We start from the raw sequence: 16,818 nt of genomic DNA, 5'->3' as shown, positions 1-16,818 counted from the left end.
AGATCCCAGGCTCCACCAACCCTTCCTTAAGAGTTTACTGTCTTGTCTAGTCAGGGAGACAAGACAGGTAGCAACATCAGAGAATTATACAGGAGAGGATGGATTTGAGTGTTAGATAATGCAACCCATAATAAGGCCATTTCTAGCTCTCTCAACTCTTTCTATATTTAACTCTCAATTCTTCAGTGTTCTTCCAAGCTCTGTCATTGTATATGAATATCCCTCCCCAGCCCTGACATTCTAGGTTCTAACATCCTTCTTCCAGGTCCCTCATTCTACATTCTGACATTCTATATTCAAGGTTGGAGAGTCCTTTCCAGTGCTGACATTCTGCAAGTCCCTCCAAGCTCTGACATTCTATGTTGAAAGGTCCTTTCTGACTCAAATCTTCTCTAATTCTGCCTAAAAGTGCTATTAGAGTGCAATAGAGAGATAAAGCAGTATTGTCTAGGGTAACTCAAGGCTTCCAAGAGCAGGTAAGGACTTAAGGATTAAAGGGATTTCAACAGCAGAAAAAAATGAGGACATAGCTGAATGGGAGAAGTGTAGGTACAATGACTACTTCGGGGTCCCAGGTTATGAGTCTGGTTTGGAAGACTTAAGCCGTCAAATCTGGGATAAAAACAGAGTGCAGTGTTCCTGCCTTTCAAGCTTCCTAACTTACTGACCAAAGGAGCTGGCAGAAGAGTCTGAGATACCCTATGTTTGAGCTAAGATCAATGGATAGTACAGAAGTGATAAGATGACCAGCAGAAACCTGAGCTGAAGCAGGTCCTGTGACATTTGGGGTGGCACCCCAACCCTGTAACAGGTTGGACAATCTGTGGCAGCCCCAGGATCAAGCACTGGGAAGAATATTTGAGGTCATCTAATCTAACCCCTCTCATCTGATGAATAAGAAAATGAGACACAGCCTAGGGAAGCCCAATTTCACAGTGAGGTCTAGTAGGTAGCTGAGCTGAGACCTCTAACTCCAAAACCTTTTCCCCTACACAAAAATCCATGGAGTAACCTACAAGAAGTTAAAAATACAAGATTTAGGAAGTAGAACAGACAGATATGGGAAATTCCAGTTAAGCAGCTGATGTTGCAAGGGCTTCCCACCATAGTCCTCCTCTGCCCCACTTAAACAGGAACTCAGAGGAACTAACTCCTCCTCCTCCTCTTCCTCCTCCTCTTCACAGTCAGAGCCTGTTTTCCTCCCCCTCCCCCAACCACACCCTCCAGAGGAGAAAAGGGAACAAACAAAGCTACCTAAACTCCCCTGCCCCCCATCCCTATGACACTTTTGGACAGGTATACAAACCTTATTCTACTCCTAGGTCAAAGAATGGGGCTTCTCCCAGACACCAGACCCCTCCACCCTCCAACCGCTGGCTACAGATTTCTCAGAAAAACTTACCGCCACCAGCAAACTAAGGAGAGAAAGTAACCAATAGGAAGGGGCCACAGGGACTAGCCTGGTGCCAAAAGGTTAATTCCAACCACCTGGATGTGACTTAAGCCTCATCCCTTACTGCTCTGAATTGGTGAAATGGAAAAGAACACTGAATTGCAAACACTCATTGCAAAATGAGGAGCCTTAACAGACCTCAGGTTAAGTGTGCTCCTAGGCAAGTCACATCCCCGGTATAAGTCTATTTCTTCATCTGTAAAATGATGTGGTCAGGTTAGATGTGCCTAAGGTCCCTAACATTCCATAAGGCTTAGCCAGAGACTCTAGACTGACTCCATGTCAGGGGGATGGAGCCCTGGAATAAGAAATGGGGCATTCTGGGTTCTAGTTCTAGGACTGGCCCTAATTCACCTGTGTGAAAGTCCCTTCCCTTTTACAAGCTTAAATTTCCTCATCTATAAAATAGGGGCAAGGAGAATTTGGCAAGGCAATCACTTAAGACTTGTTTCCAGCTCCTACAAACCTATGAAATAATCCCCTTGCTCTGCATCTATCCACAGGCCTTACCTGTATTCCTCACTCCCTCTCCTTTTCTTCTGTTTGTGAACAGAAGGGAGGTTTTTCACACTGAAAATAGAACTGTCTTAAACCCTCCCCATGGGGAACCCTCGCAGTCCTTGTTGCCTAAACTAAGGAATATCTCCATTAATTCATTTATTAAGCACCTACTGTGGGGAAAGGTGCTGGAGAAGGGGGTGAATTGCAGACTTTAAGGCTTCAAGAAACTGTAGGCATCATCTAGTCCCCAAATGAGGAAGCTGGAGCCCTGAAGACTTGAAGTGAGTTGCTCAAGGTTACACAGCTACTAAACTTTTTTCTGACTACAAATCCAGTGTTCTCCCTACCACAATTCACTTCCTCAAAATAAGACTAAATAAGATCCTATCCTCACCCTCAAGAAATATTCAAATACTAGGTCACCTCAACCCTGCAATATTTGTACTTTTTTCTCAAGTCCTAGGATATCAGCAAACTACTCCCTCAAGCCCTCTCCAATACGGAAGATCCATACTAGCCTCATTCCCTGTTGCTCCCTTCTCCCTTCCCCTCTTTCCATTTAAAGGTCTGCATTAAGAAGAGGACCTGTGACCTGCTGCTGGGTCCTGATCCCAGCTGTCTCAGTTAAAGAGAAAACACCATCCCGTGACCTACACTTTATGACTCTGTTGCTAGTGCCCCATCAAAGCAAACAGGAAGGGCTTCCCCAATCTTGCTCCCCACCCCCATACCTAGCCTACAACATCTGGCAACATCTGTTGACAAATGGTTCCTGAAATGTGGCGACAGACAGATGCAGGTATCAGCAGGAGGCCCATGGAGAGAATCTGGGCTGAACCTCCACCCCACCCCTTTCATAAGCTACCTAAGGAGAGACCCTCTAATTTCCTCATTAGCAATGCAATCCCTTGGCCTGGACCCTCATTAATAGACTTTGGAGATTTCAGGGAGCTGAGTTCAGAGCAACATAGAGGAAAAGAGACCAGTGTTAATCTAGAGACTCAACAGGAAGCAGATATACCTACTGGCCACCAAAAGTGAACTAAATTAGTTTTGTCGAACTTACAACTGCTAATCAGATATTGGTCATCACTGACTGTGGAACAGCTTCCTGAGGCTTAGGTACACAGGGTTTTTCAAATTAAATTCTGAAGAAGAGCCCCCTTGGTAGATTTCAGTTTTAGGGTTATTGGGTTCATTTAGGGGTGGACGGGTTTGGAGGGGATAGAAAAGAATTAGTTTTCATTTTTGTTAGCATGTGAATATTATTACTGTCTACACTACCTTTCTTTTACTTGGTCTGGTTAACCTATGGGCAGCTAAGCGGGACAGTAATCACAGCACCAGGCCTGAAATCAAGAAAATCTGAGTTCAAATGTGATCTCACACATTCCACTAGCTATGTGACCCTGGGCAAGTCACTTAACCCTGCTTGCCTCAGTTGCTCATCTGTAAAATTAGCTGGAGAAGGAAATGGAGAACCACTCCAGCATCTTTGACCAAAAAAAAAAAACCCAAATGGGGTCACAAATAGTCAGACATGACTGAAACAACAAAAACATGCTAAAGAAAATCCCAAGAGTAAGACACAACTGAAAACCAGCTGAACAACAATTCCTAGCCACCCAGCATCATGCCTTATACAATGCTTAGTAAATACTTCTTGAACTGAATTAACTTAAAAAAACAGCTGAACAAATTTTAGTGCCCTTAAATAAACTAGACAAGGGCCGGTCCTTAACAGCTTAGGACGTTCTATGTTTTATGATCTGACCTCCCTTCCACTATTAACACCCAGCATAGCATCTTCCTCAATGATATTGGCTGAAGATAGAATGGTAACGCTGTTTGTGCTTAAAGGCTCCTTTCCAGCTCCCATCCCTCCATAATCTTATGTTACTTTTCAGTCTGAACATTTTATATAACCTTATCTTCCCCCTACATAAGTGTATCTGTCCTCAACTACAATCAAAGACCACAGGAAGTACAACTGTTTTGTTTGATCAAAGTTTGGCCCTTTTTCTTCTCTATTTCTCCCTAAATCTAAAGATTCCAACTTGAACAAGTTCAAAACCAAACGAGAACTACTCAACAGGTCTAACCTCCACTGTGCATTCCTGGTAGCCAGAGCCATAGGTCAAATAATAGTAACTGCCTGAATTTGTATGGCTCTTCATAGTGCACAAAATTCTTCCAAAACTTTATCTCATTTGATTCTCACTACCATTCCAAGCTAGGACAGGTAACATTATACTCATTTTGCTCCCTGATGTGAGCCCAGTTGCTTGGCAAGTAAGAAGCAGCACGCTCAGGACTTGAACTCAGGTAGATTCACTGAAATCTCAAAAGAGGTGAGGAGTCAAGCAGTCAAAAGCTGGGAGTTATATATTTTGTTTAATCCTGACAGACTCAGTTTTCCTATGTAACCCTAAAGAGTTAAAACTTCCCTGAGTCTGTTCCTTCTTCTTTTAATAGTATTTTATTTGAGCCAATTTCTTCATCTGCAAAATAGGGGATGGTAATAACAGAATAAAAAAATAAAAATAATAGTAAGTGTTCCCAAAAGAGATCAGAGTTTTAGTGACCTGGGATCTAAGAGGGGCTTCTCTTGTCCTGTGGGTCTCATCCCACCACTGCCTTGGTCAGGAAGTCTTATAACAAAATACTGAAGAACTACAAACAGATATCAGCCTACAATGCTTCAAGGAGGTAGTGTAGGCCAGTGGAAAAAGTATTGGCTCTGGAGTCAGAGGATCTGGGTTCAAATTCCACTGCCATCATTTTCTACTGGGATGACCTAAGTCAAGTCATCTAACATCATTTTACAAACATTTAACATCACTGAGCTTCAGTAGTAGTAGGGAGGGATGGATCAGGTCTGAAGTCCCTCCCTGCTCTAGAGCTATGATCTTATACTTGCCAGTAAATGGAGCTTAGGAAAAAATCAAAAAGTAAATCTGATGACAATGGTTTTGAGTACCTATGTCACCCCTACTCACAAATCCCTCCAATCCACCTTTCAAATGTTGTCATAACAAATCCTTCATCTAGTCACAACATTCTTCTGCTACAAAATTCTGTGTCTCACTATCACCTACCTAGGAAGCTAAGTTGAAATTGCACTAACTCCTCTACCTTTCCAAATTCATCTAATTACCTTCCCTATGCTAGGCAACCACCAGAGCATTACACTCCACCAGACCCATGCCTTTGTTCACATTATTGCCTAATACTTAGAATGCCCTCACTCCCAGCCTGCCCTGTCTGCCTCCATCACTCATCTAATGAATTTCTTAAAAGTCAAAACTCCTCAGAGAAGTCTTTCTTCAGCCTCCTGGTAAATAAAAACCTTCCTCCTATAACCTCACAAGGTACTTTGTCCTTCAACTCTCTAATGCTAAATCTAACATTATCATTATGTGATCTTGTTCTCTGAGCTTGTGTCTTGTGTGCTCAACTGTTGGCTCCAGACTCTTTTCCACCCCCAGCAAAGAGCACAGAGCTCTGCAAGGAGGGATTCTTAATAAAAGTCCTTCCAAAACAGGGACCAAAAACTTAGAGATCTATGACCCCTTCAAAACTTTCCTTTCACCCTACATCTTCTATGTCCTACCCCCACACAGGAAGGGAGGACCAAAGTAAAAGTAAACAAACCCTTTTTCAGGCCTGTGGCTGGCACACCTCACCCCCCCACACACACCCCAACCACAACCTACAGGCTTGGCTCTCCTTGGGCCCCACCCATGTGAAGTCCCACCTCCTCCAGGAAGTCTCCCCAGATAACGAAGAACAGTAAGAACTCCCTCCTCTCCTATAGTATATAACACTTCCAAGAGCATTTGTTGGGAGCCTATTTATAGAGCATCTTGTCAAAAAGACAGGAGTTGTAGACCCAGCTCTGGAACCCAGCTGAGCCACTATGGGCTGACCACTCAGCCTCAGTGAGCTTTATCTGGGGATGATACCCTGCCTACATCACTGGGTTGTTATGAGGGAAAACATTTCATAAACTGTGAAGTTTCAGAGAAATATTTTCATGTATGCCATCTTACAAACCTGAGACAGGTATCTATATCCTATTTTATGGATGAGAACACAAGTTCAGAGAGACTGAAGTTAGTCCTCTCACAAGGTTCTCAAAAGGTGGTCCAGACACCTCTGGGAATCACAAGACCTTTTCAAAATGTCCTACAGGTCAAAATTTTTTTTATAATAATATTAAAATGTTCTAATTTCTAATATGGCAAATAGCAATAGATGTAATCTACATGAACAAAGTTCTTGGGGGAAGGTTTTTAATATTTATCATTTATTTGTTATATATTTGTTAATATTGTTATTAAAAACAACAATTTTAAAATGTATAAAGAAAGTTTGCCACTGATATAACAAACTCAGGATTTGGGCATCTTGAATTTTTCTTTTTCTTATCATCATGAACTAGAACTGCCCACATTTATACATTATTACATTGTAATAATGACATTACAATCCCCATTTATAATGCAATGGAAAGAGTGTGGGATTTGGATTCAGAGAAGCTGACCATCCCAGCCCTTCCACTTAATGGTTATGTGACCTAGGACATGCCCTTTAAAAACCTGTCAGGACCTCAGTCTGTTCATTTACAAAATATGGGATGGGAGAGGTTAGATAAAATGACCTCTGAAGACCCTTTCAGCTGTAAACCTATGATGCTCTGTTGTCACCTGCCCATCCTGCAGATCCTGAGCTCTCATACTATTCCATGCCAATGTCTCTGAAGATTCTCCCAGGTCTGCACTCCCGCAGAAGGTTGTGGCTCAGCCCTGGTCAGAGGCAAGGGCACGGATGGACTTTTCCACTCTGTGCTCCTGTCACTATTGTGACTTGTTTTGACAGAAACCCAGTTAGTACAAACAGAAATGGGAAGGAGAGAAGCTCAACTATTCCCCCCAAGACAGCTAAGACCCTCCCATGTATCCTGGGTCCAATGACCACCACCCCTGCAAGTGCTACAGCTTCTGTGAGCCACAGGTAAGAGTAGGTTGATAGATGGACATCAAAGGTAGATAAGCATCCCTGAAAAGGACTTAGCAAGCCTCAAACTGGAAAATCTTTCCATGGACCTATGACCTATGACCTCTCACCTTCACCTCTCTCCATTTTTCTCTCCTGCCAAACTGTTCAAAGAAATGGTCCCATTTTAATGCCAACGTTTGCTGTAGGGAATTAAGCAAGTTTCTTCAATTCTCTAAGGCTTACAGTTACCCCCTACTGAGGTCCCTTCCAGTTCAAGCATAGAATATTCGAAGAGTTCTTCCAATTTTGACATTCTGGGATTTCATGATTTCCCCACTTGCCCATATCTGTGAACCTTCACTTATAAAAAACAAACTGCCCTCTTCCTATCCCATTCAAAAAAATTTTTTTTAATCATTTATCTTAAGAGGATACCATCCTCACTGTCCAACCTGAAGGTAAAGCATGGAGAAGCAACTCTCTAGTCCAAGCTTTTTTTCTAACCAACTGGCAATATTTGTACGACTCTTCAACAACTGACTGGGCAGAAGTAGCCAGGTACAACAGCAAAAGACACTAGATTTAGTCAGGAGACCTGGCTCTGCTATTTCCTCCTGTGATGGACAAGTCAGTAAACCTCTCCAGATCACAACTTTTAAATCTATAAAATGAGTGGCCCCTTTCGCCATTCTCTAAGTCCACTTTTCTCATAGTCTGTGTTCAGTGGACTGTGCTTGATGGTGAGGGACTTAAAAAGGCTGGGTTCCTACTTTATTTTTAAAGCCTATTAGTATAGTTATACTCAAGTGTGAGTCTGTTCGATTGTTATTCAAATTATAAAAAGTCAGAATTCAATTCCAAGCAATTCAGTTGGAATAACAGTTATTTAGCACTACCATATGAAAGTCAAGGGATTTAAAAATAACATACTTCTTGCCCTCAGGGAACTTTTATTCTACTGAGCTTTGTTTGTAGTTGGAACTTTCTTTCAAGGACCAAAGACATCAAGAGGAGATGTCTTACAAGCAAACTGAATTTAAGTGATGCAGGTTTGCCTCATTCTCTTCCAGAGTGACTCTGTGGAGCCAGATATGACTCAAATGCATATACAAACAGGAGAAAGTATACAAACATACACACACATCCCTGTCAATGGGGAAAATAGGTCTTGACTTAATGGACTACCAAACTTTGGGTGGATACCAGTACCATGCTGAGACAAATCAAACTTAGTCCTTATGCACCTAGCTTTCAGACACTCACACAAAATCCATCCAATCCAAACAAATGTGCCCAGTCCTTCAATACTCAGTTCAAATCTCACTTGCTCAGTGAAGCTTTCCTTGATTCAATCAGCCAAAAATGCTCTCTTTAGAAACCCCATCACTAAAATTGGTAATCCTGAATTTCTATAGACCTACATCTTTTGGGATCTTCACAGCAACCTAAGTCAAGTGAACAAGCATTTATTAAGCACCTAATATATGACAGGCAAGGAATACTCTCCCTGCATACAACTGGAAGGTGATCCAAAGTCTTCCTAGTCTAAACCAGAGCCCAGGGCTCTTTCCTCTCTCCCAAAGAATGATACCACTCACTGTCCTGAAATTCCTTCTAATTTAGCTTCACGTAGTTAGTTATCTCTTCCTGTGTTTATACCTCCACAATTAGATTCCCAGCTTGCTGATAGTAAGGACCATGTCACAGTCCTCTGTCCCCAAAGTGGAACCAAACACAGAGGCCTCCATAAAAGTGGATGTTCAAATAAATCTCTGATCAATACCTATTTTTTACAAAATCAGCTAATAGAAGTTGGAAGACACCAGTTCAGCTCTTTAATCTCTGCCCAGTCATTAAAGGGAGGGATTACCCATACATTGTTCCAACATAACACCAGGAGACAGAAGGCAAATCCTCCAAGCAGCCACCAGCAATTATAAAGACCAGGAAGCCACCAGGGTAGAGACAAGGGAATGGAATTAACTTGCAGTGGGGCCAAAGTCAGTGCTGGTTATATTAGAGAGCCACCATAATTAGCAGGACTGATAATAAAATCCCGTTAATGAAGACAAAGAGCAGGTTGGTTTAAGGGCAAATCTCTCTGGCTAAGAACAACTGGCAATGGTGTTCTGGATGCAGTCTGACTCCCCCCACCCCCCACCCCTGGAATGAGCTCAGAAAGCTTGGACTGAGAGAATTCAGGATTGAGTAACAGAATTTAAAGGGCTAGAAAAAGGGAAGGTATGGGGAAAAAAAACATCATTTATTTCCTCTCTTCCATCTAATGTATGGAGGAAATAACTTACATGGATAGGATGATACCCAAGTATCCTTTTAAATAAAAAGTATCTGATCTTCTACACAAGAAATCAATTTACATTTGCCTTAGTAAAGCATTCCAAAATTTGAAAGGTTAAAATTCACTTTCCTAATTATGCTTTGCTTGAACTAAATTAAAAAACAAGCATGGCAGAATGCTTAAGAGCTATAAAGGATCTGAATTCAAATCCTGACCCTTACTAGCTGTGTAATGACTCCATGTCAAGGTCTCAGTTTATTCTTCTATAAAATGGGAATAATAACACCTGTAAAACCCAAAATACAAAGTTACATTAATGATCCTAAGCTTCTCCTCTGAAATAAAGGCCAATATTTTTAATAGCAATACTCTTGGGGTGGTGTGTCTACATGACATGCTAATACTAAAATGTCTGAAGAATTAAAGTTGAGAATATTTGCCTGAGGGGAAAGGTTGAGCTAAGCCAACTGTAACACATCACAAACAAGAAAAGGCTAAAAAATATTTCATCAAAGAAATCTATCAGAAAAAGAAGAGGGGCTGGTTATGTGGTGTGACAACAGAGAGACCAATTAGGATATCAGGGTCTCATAAAAAGAGGAGGAAGAAAACTTCCTCTCATCCCACCCCAGATTCTCAGATAGATTCCCTGTAGTTAACTTCTGGAAGGAAGTAGACAGGAAGGGTGGGCAGAGATATGAATTGCAGGAGGAAATACTTACAGCAATGAGACCTGGGATCCATCTGGGGTTTTTGTTTGCTTGTTTCTTGGAGTGTACCCTACCTCACAGGGTGATTCCCAAGCACTTATATCATGATGTCTAGTACACAGTTAGTGCTCAATAAATGTTTAATGACTATCAGGCTCAAATGAGATAATGTATAGTGTGCTCCTGCACTTTAAAGTATTACACAAAAGCCAAGTATCTTGTAGCTATTGTCACTACCTTGAGAATTAATAGTGTGTTCGGAAGCCCTGTAAGGTCAAGGACTGTCTCACTTTGTTTCTGCATCCCTAATGCCTGGTATGCATATAGGAAAAGTTCCTTATAAATGCTTGCTAACTGAATGAATTTAGAAATTGGTTTGTGTTCCCTGGTTCCTTCCAGACTGGCCCCTAGAGAGATGTAAGGAATAGGAGAATGAGGATGGCAGAGAAGGAAAGGGTGAGAGGCAGAGAAGGAAAACTGGACAGGGAGGTGGAAACTGGTATTGTAGGAGAGGTCTGCCACAAACTTACTAAATGGCCTTGTATAAATCACTTAGCCACTATGAGCTTCGTTTTCCCCATCTATAAATCAATAATAGCCAGATCTTACAGAGCTAGCTTTCAGATATGCAAAGTGCTTTATATGTTTTCTCATTGATCCTCATAAATGACCCTGAGAGGTACATGCTGTTAGCCCCATTTTACAGATGAACAAATGGGCTGATTGAGGTAAAGTGACTTGCTCAAGGTCACAGGACTAGCAAGTATCTTGGGAATGGATTTGAATTCAGGTCTTCAAGACTCTAAGTAGTTCTTCCCCTCCTCCCTCCCCCCCCCCCCATAAGAAGGCGAAGACCAGATGATCCCTTCCAATTTTAAATTCTATGTCCAAGACTGCCTTTCAAAATTCTCCCTGTTCTTTCTTCACAAGAGATACAACATATTAAAATATAATGAGCCTTGGACTAGGAATCAAAAAGCTAGGAGGGGAGTCTCAACATTGATCACTATTTGACCTTAGTCAAGTTCCTGCTCTGACCCTTTCCTGATCTATAAAATGAAAGAACTGCCTAAATCATCTCTTAAGGTGGGTTCCTTCTTCCTCTATAGTCCTATAATTCCAAAAACTATCCTGGGATTTAAAATTCACCATTAATGAGAAACTTGGCTGAATTTTTTATTTGGAAACAGCCAACTTTAAATTGAGAAGAGTTGTTGTTGTTGTTTCTGGAGAGAAAGAGATGCCAACTCCCATGCCCTCCTGGCCTTTAATTGAGCCCATGCCTCTCAGAAGAAGTTGGTGGCTCCTAGCATTGATTGGTCAAGAATTGAAAATAAAAACAGGTCCAAGGATGGGAGGTTGTTTGCCTGCCAGATGGCCAATACCAAGGTTTGAAAAGCTACTGCTCCTCCTTCCCCCACCCCCAAGCAGCAAGGATCTGCCTCCTCATTCAAGACTGGCTCAGACCTAAGCCTCAAGGGTTCAAGAAAGTCTTTTGCTTTTCCCCAAGAAAACCATCCTTCCAACTTGCAGCTGCAGCTCCCTAGTTCTGGACCCAACTAAGAGGTGGGTGGGTATGAAGAGCAAGACCCACCCCTTACCTCCTCTAAGCCCATCATTAAAAGAGACTAAGGCTTCCTGGGAGGTAAAGGGGGAAGTAAAGTAGCAAAGGTCCCTGCTGGGGGAACAGTGCAAACAGAAAAGTCAGGAAGGCTGGAGATTAAACTCCAAAAGCTTCCATCCAGGCATTTACTGTCGGCTTGTCTGTCTCTCATGCATAAACACATACTTCCTCAGGGTGCTAAACAAGTACCCTCTTGTGATCTCTTAAACAAACTCCGGACTCAGAACGTTCAGCTGGGCAGCTAAGAACTGATCAATCATAAGACGTCCAGAGGCAGGACATCAGAGTGAATGAGATTCAGAGCCAGCTGACCGAGGTTTCTAGTTCCCGGATCACCACTAGCTAGCTCTGTGGTCTTGGACGAGTTACTTTCCTCACCGCCCCACCACCAACCACACACACACACACACACACACACACACACACACACACACACACACACACACACACACACACACACACACACACACACACACACACACACACACACACACACACACACACACACACACACACACACACACACACACACACACACACACACACACACACACACACACACACACACACACACACACCCCTTCAGTTTCTCCATCTGTAAGATGAAAGGGTTACATTGAATCACCATTCCAAGAAGTAACCGTGAGGACTGGCCTCTCGGATGTGACTATTTTTAAAATATTTGAATGGAGGAGAGGAGAGAAAAGAGAAAAAGGCAAGAATCCTGTCAAATATTCAGCAAGACCTCTGTCTTTTTCGCTGTCGATACGAACCACAGGATCTAGAGTCGGCTAAGAAAGTCTGTTCCACCCTCCTCTCTCCTTCCCCCCTGGGATTTCCACCATGACCCTAAGGTAATCACAAACACAAACCAGGACGATCAAAAAACCTGGAGAAAAGCTTGCCTCTCGCCTGCCCCTCCAGGGGCTCCCGGCCTTTTGCTACCAATAAAAGTCCACAGCCAGACAGGACTGCAGCAAAGACTAGGGGAAAGTAGGGGGATGGCTCCGACTGGGAATTAGCAACCCCGGCCCCAGGCTCCTAAAGGAAGCAGCGCTCCCCTCTCTTCCGATAAGGTCTGTGTCCCGTGCTCGGCTTGCCCTACAGCCACCCGCTCTGTACTGTGTGAGTCCATGTGGTCCGGGGGAACCCAGTGCTTCAGATCCTCCCCCCGATCTCCCGGTTCCGGCTCCCCGCTTTTCTGCGATGACCTCCCAGGCCCCTGTGCACCTTTCTCACTGTGCCGGGCCCAGTCCAATCTGCGGCACAATGACCCTCTCCACCACCACCACCCCACTTCAGCCTGCAGCCCAGATGCAGCTCTGCCTCGCGTCTTTGCCACTGCCCAGTCCCCTGCCCAGTTCCGTGACTTCCAACCCGGACCAGCCGAGGTGCTTGTCCGGACCGCTGTGTTTGCCCTGTCTGTCCCCATATGCGCGCGTGTGTGCACAGACAGACAGACACACACACACACACACACAGACGTCCCTCGCCCGCCCTGCCCAGCCCCACGACTGACCGACTGCAAGAAGCGCAAGGTGCCCACGTAGTCCCGCTCCGTGCCCAGAATCTCGTTGAGGACACAGAGCCGGAGCCGCAACTGGCGCTCCGAGTCCCGAGCCGCGGCCGCAGCGGCGGCGGCGGGGCCAGCGCTGACCACAGCAGGGCCAGGGCCAGGGCCGGGGGCGGCCGCGGGGCCGGGGACCGGCGGCTCCGGGGGGCAAGAGCTGCTCCCGCCCGAGGGCGGCTCCATGCTCGATCGGGAAGCTGGTGGCCCTGGTGGGGGAGCGAAGGAGAAGTCAGGAGCTCTGCTGCCCCATCCCGGACGGGGCGCGCCGGCTGGCCCGGCTAGCGGCTACTCCAGTGCATGGTGCCGTGGCGGCAGAGGCGCGAGCAAGACTAGGGGGCGGGCGGCCCGGGCCGGGGGAGGAGGAACAGGAGGTGGCGGAGGAGGAGGAGGAGGAGGAGGAGGAGGAGGAGGAGGAGGAGGCGGCCCGGGAGAGGGGCTGGCCCTCGGGGCTCCCAGACAGCTCGGCCCCCACGGCCGCCGAGGGAGCGTCTGCCAAGTTCCGCTCCGACTTCCAGCCGTAGAAGCGATCTCTCCGGCGCTCTAGTGCACACGCTGCCCGAGGCTCCGTCTTCAGCGGCTCGATCTCCGAAACACCCGGCGCTCACCGGGCTCCGACTTGCCTTCTCCTCTGGGTGGCTGGGAATGATTTAAAGGTGTAAAGTCCTGGAAGCCCCAGGCCCGAACGGCAACCTTCGCTAGCGCATCCGAGCCAGCAGCACCCCTCGCCCCCCACGCCCAAGGGATCGGGAAAGATACAAAATGCCGAGTTAGAATTGTGCGTGAAGCCCGAGTCTCAGCTGTGGACGCCCACGTGAGAAGGGCTTGCCGGCGACGGAGAACTCCGGGAGCTGCACACGCGCCCACGGGGGCTGCACACGCGCCCACGGGGGCAACGGGAGACACCCCACCCCTCCCCCGGGCCCAGCACCGCAGCCCTAGGTGGCGATGCCTGTCCTCCCACCCGCGCCTCCCCCCGCCCCCGCCACACACACACACACACACACACACACCCACACCCACACACACACACCCACACACACACGTCGCCCTTTAGAGACTGCTGCCAATGCAAAACTGCCCATGGACTTGGACTGAAAGGCTTCTGCCGGAGTGTTTGGTTCTTGGGACTCCCCAGTCCCACTCCATCATACAGCAGACCACGACGGGGTTCTGGCAGGACCAGTCTGGGGCTTTGCTTCCTGACTCTGCTACCTTTATGACCTGTTCCTTTTGAAAATAAGGGGATTTAACTACATGGCCTCGGAGTTCCACCCAAACTCTAAATCCTGTTTTCCTAGGGTTTCTACTCTCAGATTATCTGCAGAAAACTCAGTTAGCCATTTCTTAAGCACTTACTACAGGCCAAGCCCTGTGCCAAGCCATAGGGATACAAAGGGAAAAAACCGACCCTGCTCTCCAGGACCTCAGTTTAATGGGGATTCACATGCAAACAACTATCATGCCAACAAGATTTATACAGGATAAATTAGAGATAACCAATAGAAGGAAGGCACCAAGAGTAAGGAGTACTGGGAAAGGCTTCTTGTAGAAGATGAGATTTTGTCTAAGACCTGAAGGAAGCCAGGGAAGCCGGGAGGTGGTTGAGAAGGGAGAGTTCCCAGCATAGACAACAGCCAGCGCAGCTAGCAGAGATGGAGATGGAGAGTCCTGTGCAAAGACCAACAAAAGGGAAGTGGCCCTGGGTTGTGGAGTCACGTGGAGGGGAGTAAGAAGACCACACAGTTAGGAAGGGGCTATGTCATGAAGAGCTACAAAAACCAAACAGGTGTTATATTTGATCTCGGTGGTAATTAGTAATCACTGGAGCTGACTGAATAGAAGGCTGACATGCAGTGTCAAACAGTCTATAGGAAGATCATTTTGACAACAGAGTGAAAAATGAAATGAAGTGGGAAGAGACTTGAGGCAGAGAGACCAATCCACGGAGTATTGAAATAGTCCAGGCATGAGGTGATAACCTGCACCAGGGCAGTGTCAGAAAAAAGAACAGGGGCCTTTTCATGAGATGTTGGGAAGGTAGAAAGGAAAGGACTTGACACCCGGTTGGATATGAGAATTGAGAGTGAAGAGCTGAGGAACACAGTTAGGTTTCCAGTTGGGATGACTGGTAGGATAGTAAGTATTGCTTTTGGGGAAGTTGAGAGGTTTGGGGGAGAAGATAAGGAGTTCATTTTGGAAGGTGTTGAGTTCAAGATGTCAATGGTAATACACTGGGTTATTTAATAGGCAGCTAGAGCTGGAAGACCAGAGGTCAGAAGAGAAGTTAGGGTTGATCTAGTAGATCTAAAACTTAGCTACATGGAAATGGTCATTGAAACCATCATGGCTAATGAGATCCGCAAGTGAGATAGAATTGAGTAAGAAGAGGGCCCAAAACAGAGTCTTGGAGGACCCTCAAGGTTAGCAGAGGTCATTTTAATGAAGATCCAGCAAAGAAACCTGAGAAGGATTAGTCAAGTAGGTAGGAGGAAAACCAGGAGACAGTATTGCTGTGAAAACCTAGAGAGAAGAGAATATCAAGGACAGAATGATTGTCAAAGGCTGTAGAGAAGTAAAGAAGGATGGGGTAACACCATTCTTTGAGCTTTCTCAGTAGAAACCATTGGAGCTTCTGGGATAAAGAGAAGTAAGTACCTCTCCTTACCCTACAGCGACAAAAACAATTTATGTTTCCCTTAAGCAAAAATAAAATTTGAGTTGACTTATTTTTGTCCCAAACAATGATGTCATCAGTATAAAGTGCTCCCAGTGTGGAGACCCCCTTCATGGATACAGATTAGCAATTTAGTCTGAAAGTTTCTTGTAGCATTGAGAGGTTAAATGACTCATCCAGGGTTACAGAGCAAGCGAATATCAGAGGCAGGACCTAAATCCAAGTATTCCTGACCCTGAAGCCTTCCTGTGTCTCTCATCCTAGATTCTTCTCAAGAGAAGTATAGGGCCTCTGCATCAAGTCTCTATTCCCCTAATAAGCAAGTACATTTTAAATCTTTACCTAAAACATAGGAAGGGGGTTGGAGATAAGGCAGAGAGGGGGGCAAAGAACCCAGGATTGAGAGTCAAAAAGTCTGGGTCCCAGTCTCATCGCAGTCTGGTTATAACCAGACAAATTATTTCCCCGCTCTCGGGCTCTGTTTCTCCATCCATAAAATGAAGGATGGAGAGATGATCAATTTAGAGTTAGATGAGCCCATAAAGGCCATGGAGTCAGTTCAGCTCCCTCATTTTATGTATGAATAAACCAGCCCAGAAAGTTAGGTAGCCACAGGTTATCTAAAGGTTAGTAAGCACAGGTAGTCCAAGTGGGACTTTGACTCCAAGTGCATTGCTCTTTCCAAAAATACCATCCTGCCTTCTCTCTCTCTCTCTCTCTCTCTCTCTCTCTCTCTCTCTGTCTTTCTCTTCCTCTCATTCTCTGTCTCTGTCTCTGTCTCTCTCTCTCCCCCACCTCCTGCTATTATCAGACACTTTTAACCACTATGCAATTCTAAGGCAGCATTACTTGAGTAGGAGGAACAAAGACTCAGTGTATGAGAACTGAAGTATAATGGGCTTCTGTCATATTTCCAAAAGTCCTTTAACTAGTTCCTAATAATTCTGCATGGAGTGGAAAGTTACATTATCAAAACAAAATATACA

General features: G+C 45.1%; 1 protein-coding gene across 1 annotated transcript in view; it reads right to left on the bottom strand.

Annotated features, from left to right (window-relative positions):
• The window catches only part of PREX1 (phosphatidylinositol-3,4,5-trisphosphate dependent Rac exchange factor 1), a 227,343-nt gene extending 213,837 nt beyond the window's left edge, over window positions 1-13,506 (bottom strand). The window contains exon 1 of the mRNA XM_072633625.1: window positions 13,108-13,506. Within this exon, the coding sequence (XP_072489726.1) occupies window positions 13,108-13,341 (234 nt within the window). The 5' untranslated portion in view covers window positions 13,342-13,506. The remainder of the gene's footprint in view (window positions 1-13,107) is intronic.
• Between the last annotated feature and the right edge of the window lie 3,312 nt (window positions 13,507-16,818).

Source organism: Notamacropus eugenii, chromosome 1 (genome assembly GCF_028372415.1).
Source record: "Notamacropus eugenii isolate mMacEug1 chromosome 1, mMacEug1.pri_v2, whole genome shotgun sequence".
In the NCBI taxonomy this organism is placed as follows: domain Eukaryota; kingdom Metazoa; phylum Chordata; class Mammalia; order Diprotodontia; family Macropodidae; genus Notamacropus; species Notamacropus eugenii.
The sequence above is the reverse complement of the archived record's forward strand: the minus strand, read 5'-3'. Positions and strand labels throughout refer to the sequence as shown.